This window comes from Leptopilina boulardi, unplaced genomic scaffold (genome assembly GCF_019393585.1).
Source record: "Leptopilina boulardi isolate dan_hultmark-lab unplaced genomic scaffold, ZJU_Lbou_2.1 LbouV2_305, whole genome shotgun sequence".
Taxonomy (NCBI): domain Eukaryota; kingdom Metazoa; phylum Arthropoda; class Insecta; order Hymenoptera; family Figitidae; genus Leptopilina; species Leptopilina boulardi.
This window is the reverse complement of record NW_026137869.1, coordinates 781,874-789,463: the sequence shown is the minus strand read 5'-3', so window position 1 is coordinate 789,463 and position 7,590 is coordinate 781,874. Positions and strand designations below refer to the sequence as shown.

Here is a 7,590-nt window from a genome sequence, read left to right as displayed (position 1 = left end):
GAAATTATTTATCAATTTTATATTGTTAAATCTGGAAACAAATGTTTTCTTTTTTCTTTTATCAATTTATTGACACATTTTTTAAATAAATAAATGTTTTATTTATTATTAGATTATATGTGTTTACTGATCAAATAAAAGTGAATTTTAATTGTATAATATTGATGAATTTATTGTTTTGTGAATTATATAGAAAAAATAATTCTTTTCCAAATACTTGATTTGGAAAGAAATGATTTTTTTACCTCTACATACAAAAAAAAGTGAATTTTGTTCGAGTGGGAATAAAAAGAATTGCCTTTTTTTAAAAAAAAAAATTTGAATTTAAATGAGGACCATGACCATGATGATGTCATTTTATTGAATGACGGATATACTTTCTCTTCCGCAATCCGCTTTTCGTGTGGTCTCTGCAAAAAAGCTCATTGGAGCCATAAAGTGCAACAATTTATTATATATCTCATAATGATTGTATGCATGTTTCTGTGTATATGTGACAAAGAAAAATCCAGATATATCCATTTTCGTCGATTTGATATTCGATCTTTTATCTGATTTACAACATTATTTATACAGACACATTTATTTTGAATCAAAAATGCATACATATATATATTGAATTAAGATGTCGTGCTGCAATGCAATTTTTAATGAATATTAAAAAAAAATGAAGTTGTCGTGTGACGTACGTGTGTATATGAAAAATGATGAAATTTTTTTAAAAAATTATTTTTATAGGCAATTTTTTTTTTTATTTTATTATTATTATTATTTTTTTTTTTTTGATAAATATGATATTGAATCGGTGTGTGGTGTGTCTTTGAAGGTCAGACGCGGACCTGTTAGATTGAACATCTCTCCCATTGACTGAGTAGTGCTCTCTGTGGCGCTCACTGACACCTGTTCATTCAGTCGGCACACGTGCTGAAAATGCTAAGTGGTTCGCATAATAGACACGTTCCCAGGTGAGTCAGCACCTCTTTTTTATCTGTGGAATCTCATCAAACGAATTGCTCTATCACCATCACTAAACTAGGACAATCGCAATAATAATTTGATGAATTAACCTTATATTTCGTCATTATAATATATAATTTTCTCATTATAAACGTTAAATTTTTTCATTTTTCAATGTATTACAATAAAATGTTATTGTTATTTGAATTTTTAGAATAATAATAATTATTATTATTCTTATATTATAATAATTATTGTTATTATTAATTATTCTTTTGCTTCATCAAGAAAAAGTTTGGTATTTTCAATATTTACGAGACTATTATTAGAGTTTCGTGGTTAATGCGCGAAAGCCTTATAGTTTCACTTTGGTGTTCGTCCATCCGTCTGTCCGTCGTAAACTCGTATGGTTGCCATAGGAATCGGTACCACAGAAAGTTACAAAGTACCAAAGTAACTGGTACCACAGAAAGTTATAAAGTACAACAACAACTGGTACCACTCCAACTGGTCTAATATGCCACAGCAATTGGTACCACTCCAACTGGTACCACAGCAACTGGTACCACAGAAAGTTATAAAGTACCACAACAACTGGTACCACAGAAAGTGGTATTACAACAACTGGTGCAACAGAAAGTTACGAAGTACCACAGCAACTAGTACCACAGAAAGTGGTACAACAGCAACTGGTACCACAGAAAGTTACAAAGTACCTCAGCAACTGGTACCACAGAATGTGGTACCACAACAACTGGTACAACAGCAACTGGTACCACAGCAATGAGTACCACAGAAAATTACCAAGTACCACAGCAACTAGTACCACAGAAAGTGGTACTACAGCAACTGGTACCACAGAAAGTTACAAAGTACCACAACAACTGGTACCACAGCAACTGGTACCACTCCAACTGGTACTACAGATTGTTACAAAGTACAACAGCAACTGGTACCACTCCAACTGGTACCACAGCAATTGGTACCACTCTAACTAATACCACTCCAACTAGTATCACAGTAACTGGGACCACAGAAAGTGGTACCATAGAAAGTGATACCACCGGAAGAGGTACCACAGAAAGTAGTACCACAGAAACCACTTCCATAGTACTGGTACCATAGTACTGGTCCCAGTACTGAGCAAGTATGTCTTTTTTATATTATTACAGAATTTGCATTTAATTTCAAACTATTAGTATAAAAATCATTCAATTTTCATAACAAAAAAAAGTGCATTGACCTTAAATAAAGTCATTATTGCAGCTGAATTTTGACTCATCACATGAACAATGAATGTTTGCGAAAAAAAAAAGAATTTGTCATTCTGAAAGTAAAAACCTGATCATCCCACGAGGACAACGGGATTTTTTTTTATATGTGTATATATGATTAATCAAATTATTCAATGTGGATGAATTTTTATTCAAAATAATAGAAACACTGCTTTATAATTAAAATACAACAGTAAAAAATTGTGCAATACTATTTTCTAAAATCGATTAAAATAAAATTGCCAATTCCATTTAATGTGAATGCAATGACTATTTTTAAAGTTAATAGTGTATCAGTAAATTTTTTTTTTTGTCACGTTTGGGTCAACATATAATAATTTATCATCAACTGTATACTCAAGGTGTGTACAATAGAGGCGTACATAAATATATATATATATATATAAAACTCCCGTATTCGTGGAACGTCACATATCGACGAATCCCCTTTTACGTCATTGACAGATTTGAAAAACGTAATGATGACGTTTTAACGCCGTGTTCCACATCATTGATTCAATATTTACAGAAAGAATACCGGAAGAGAGTTAACCCGTTGCAGTGAACCGTTCAATATACTTATAATTGGAATAGTATATATGTACATACGTTTAAAAGAAATGACATAATTCAATGAAAGGAGCGAGTCACTTCCGATTTTGCACGTGGGTGTCGCGAATTTAATCGAAAGTAATATACGCGTACTTTACTCGAAAAAAATATATATAATAAATATAAAAAAAATATTTATAATTATTGTTATAATAAAAATTATAATAAAATTGAAAAAAAAATTATATTTTATTTTTTAATATGAATAATATAAATATAATAATACTAGATATATGTTATTATTTGTAATGTTTGCAATTTTATTCTAATTTGTTTTGTATATTTTTTCTATTATATATAATTGAAATATAATTACACGCCGGTTTGATAATTACAATACAAAGAAAATTTGAAAATATATGTTTATACCTTTTATGTTCCGGAAACATTAATTTTATGCTTTAAAAATAAAATTTATCGTGTACCTTTAATGTATAAAGAGCAAAATGTAGATTTCTTTTTTTTCGACAGTCGCATAAGTCTAATATTCAAATCTTTAGGGTGGATCGCACAAGTTATATGGTGCTTGGGATCAAGCGTAGGTGTTATAAAAAAAGAAAAAAAAATTGCTTTGAGAAATTGTAACACATATGTTCTTTAAAAAAAGCCCTTCGATTTTATTATTTGAGAAAACAAAGGAAAATTAATAAACAAATAAATTTTTTGGAATAATTAATAATTATTCTAAATGAACATTATGTTTGTCATAATACTCATAATAACACATATTGTTACACTGAAACAAAATTTATTTGACTCAAATAATCAACACAGCAACTGGTACCACAGAAACTAACAACCACTCCAACTGGTACCACAGCAATTGGTATCACTCCAACTGGTACCACTCCAACTGGTACCACAACAACTGGTACCATAGCAACGGGTACCACATCAACTGGTACCACAACAATTGGTACCACAGAAGCGTACAAAGTACCACAACAAATGGTACTACAGCAGCTGGTACCACAGAGAGTTACAAAGTACCAAAGTAATTGGTACCACAGAAAGTGGTACCACAGCAACTGGTAGCACAGAAAGTTACAAAGTACCAAAGTAACTGGTACCACAGCAACTGGTAGCACAGAAAGTTACAAAGTACCAAACTAACTGGTACCACAGAAAGTGGTACCACAGCAACTGGTAGCACAGAAAGTTACAAAGTACCAAAGTACCACAGCAACTGGTAGCACAGAAAGTTACAAAGTACTAAAGTAACTGGTACCACAGAAAGTGGTACCACAGCAACTGGTAGCACAGAAAGTTACAAAGTACCAAAGTAACTGGTACCACAAAAAGTGGTACCACATCAACTGGTACCACAAAAACTAACATCCACTTCAAGTGGTACCACAGCAACTGGTACCACTCTAACTGGTACTACAGATTGTTACAAAGTACAACAGCAACTGGTACCACAGAGAGTTACATAGTACCAAAGGAACTGGGACCTCAGCAACTGGTAGCACAGAAAGTTACAAAGTACCAAACTAACTGGTACCACAGAAAGTGGTACCACAGCAACTGGTAGCACAGAAAGTTACAAAGTACCAAAGTACCACAGCAACTGGTAGCACAGAAAGTTACAAAGTACTAAAGTAACTGGTACCACAGAAAGTGGTACCACAGCAACTGGTAGCACAGAAAGTTACAAAGTACCAAAGTAACTGGTACCACAGCAACTGGTAGCACAGAAAGTTACAAAGTACCAAACTAACTGGTACCACAGAAAGTGGTACCACAGCAACTGGTAGCACAGAAAGTTACAAAGTACCAAAGTACCACAGCAACTGGTAGCACAGAAAGTTACAAAGTACTAAAGTAACTGGTACCACAGAAAGTGGTACCACAGCAACTGGTAGCACAGAAAGTTACAAAGTACCAAAGTAACTGGTACCACAAAAAGTGGTACCACAGCAACTGGTACCACTCTAACTGGTACTACAGATTGTTACAAAGTACAACAGCAACTGGTACCACAGAGAGTTACATAGTACCAAAGGAACTGGGACCTCAGCAACTGGTAGCACAGAAAGTTACAAAGTACCAAACTAACTGGTACCACAGAAAGTGGTACCACAGCAACTGGTAGCACAGAAAGTTACAAAGTACCAAAGTACCACAGCAACTGGTAGCACAGAAAGTTACAAAGTACTAAAGTAACTGGTACCACAGAAAGTGGTACCACAGCAACTGGTAGCACAGAAAGTTACAAAGTACCAAAGTAACTGGTACCACAGCAACTGGTAGCACAGAAAGTTACAAAGTACCAAACTAACTGGTACCACAGAAAGTGGTACCACAGCAACTGGTAGCACAGAAAGTTACAAAGTACCAAAGTAACTGGTACCACAAAAAGTGGTACCACAGCAACTGGTACCACTCTAACTGGTACTACAGATTGTTACAAAGTACAACAGCAACTGGTACCACAGAGAGTTACATAGTACCAAAGGAACTGGGACCTCAGCAACTGGTAGCACAGAAAGTTACAAAGTACCAAACTAACTGGTACCACAGAAAGTGGTACCACAGCAACTGGTAGCACAGAAAGTTACAAAGTACCAAAGTACCACAGCAACTGGTAGCACAGAAAGTTACAAAGTACTAAAGTAACTGGTACCACAGAAAGTGGTACCACAGCAACTGGTAGCACAGAAAGTTACAAAGTACCAAAGTAACTGGTACCACAGCAACTGGTAGCACAGAAAGTTACAAAGTACCAAACTAACTGGTACCACAGAAAGTGGTACCACAGCAACTGGTAGCACAGAAAGTTACAAAGTACCAAAGTACCACAGCAACTGGTAGCACAGAAAGTTACAAAGTACTAAAGTAACTGGTACCACAGAAAGTGGTACCACAGCAACTGGTAGCACAGAAAGTTACAAAGTACCAAAGTAACTGGTACCACAAAAAGTGGTACCACATCAACTGGTACCACAAAAACTAACATCCACTTCAAGTGGTACCACAGCAACTGGTACCACTCTAACTGGTACTACAGATTGTTACAAAGTACAACAGCAACTGGTACCACAGAGAGTTACATAGTACCAAAGGAACTGGGACCTCAGCAACTGGTACCACTGAAAGTTACAAAGTACCAAAGTAACTGGTACCACAGCAACTGGTACTATTCCAGCTTGTACTACAGAATGTTACAAAGTACAACAGCAACTGGTACCACAGCAACTGGTAGCACTCCAGCTAGTAATACAGAATGTTACAATGTACATCAGCAACTGGTACCACAGAAACTAACAACCACTCCAACTGGCACCACAGCAACTGGTACCACTTCAACTGGTACTACAGATTGTTACAAAGTACAACAGCAACTGGTACCACAGAAACTGGTACCACTCCACCTGATACTACGGCAATTGGTACCACTTTAACTGGTACCACAGCAATTGGTATCACTATAACTAATACCACTCCAACTGGTACCATATCAACTGGTACCACAGCAACTGGTACCATAGCAACTGGTACTACATCTTGGATAAATATTTATTTTATAATAATCAAGTAAGCGATCATTTGAATCAAATAAATTTTTTTTCTTAATGTCGAATTATTTACTTCTTGTTATAATTTCGCTAACAAATTACAAATAACAGTATTTAAAAAGATTTTTCCCTCCTTTAAAAAAAAAATGTTGCATGGTCTCATTAATACAGGATGATTCCTCAAGTTATAAACCCTCGTTAGCAGAAAGTGTTTGTCGGTGTATAATTTTTTTTCGCGCTCATTCTCATTCCAATATTATTTTTCTTTGTTTTTTTTTTTGTTCTTTTTTGTATATATATATATATATATATACAAAAGTTGTTGAGGTGAAGATAGGTTGGTCATCGGCATGAATCTTTGTTGTCCGCGGTTTGTGTGTGGTTTATTTAAATAAAGCACACATTAATATTTAATACTCTCTCAAAGACCGACGGAATAGCTCAGTTGGTTGGTGCTCCAGGCTTTGCGGGTTGAGCGAACGAGGTTCGCGCCCCCCGTCAGCCGGGGATTTTTCCGACACGTGAGCTATTCTGAGCGGGAGGTTTGACGTCTAGGTGCGACGGTATACATTGTCGATTAATTGTCCGATGTATACCGCCGAAACTAGACAGTCGATAAACCGGTTGTACTCAGAAGAGGTTTTTCTACAGTTTCCCTCTTCTCTGGCGAGAAAACCCAATGACGGGTGGTTCAGGCAAAATGCGAGTACTCCTATCTTCGAAAGTCGCACTGTAGGCGCATTAGGTTAAAAATTTGTAGAATGGTTATGCTTCATCCATAAAAAGTATTTCTCGGGGACTCTTGTCGAGCGCGTAATATGCCAATAGGGCAGGAGTATAAACGAAAAAAAAAAAATACTCTCTCAAAGAGTGTTTTAAGTGGGAGTTTATGTTTCTTTTTTTTTCGTTTTGTATGCAGCGCGCGAGTCCTATGTAATTATATGAAACCGGATGCCCGAAAAAGTAAAAACACCCTGCTTAAATTTTTTTTTTCCCAAACCATTCTTCTTTTGCCTATATATAGTTTTTTTTTCTTCGCGTATAAAGAAACTGCAAAATGCTGCTTTTTACTCAGCATGATCAAGATTGGGCGTTACCTTATGTTAAATCTTGACGTGCGGACAAATCACTCAAATACAAATAATTAATCTCGTTTTTTTTTTACAAAACATTATGCAATTGAAATAAATTAATGTTGACTTTTATTTTTTTTTGTGGCAAACAGAAAA

The 7,590-nt window shown here is 35.2% G+C and overlaps 1 protein-coding gene across 1 annotated transcript; it reads right to left on the bottom strand.

Annotated features, from left to right (window-relative positions):
- Positions 1 to 3,522: 3,522 nt before the first annotated feature.
- On the bottom strand, positions 3,523 to 6,332 carry LOC127283040 (uncharacterized). The gene is made up of 4 exons (XM_051307693.1): positions 6,173 to 6,332; positions 6,012 to 6,056; positions 3,641 to 3,921; positions 3,523 to 3,579 (listed from the first exon to the last, which is right to left on the bottom strand). Exons 1-4 carry the CDS (start codon positions 6,330 to 6,332, stop codon positions 3,523 to 3,525), a joined length of 543 nt encoding a protein of 180 aa, XP_051163650.1.
- Between the last annotated feature and the right edge of the window lie 1,258 nt (positions 6,333 to 7,590).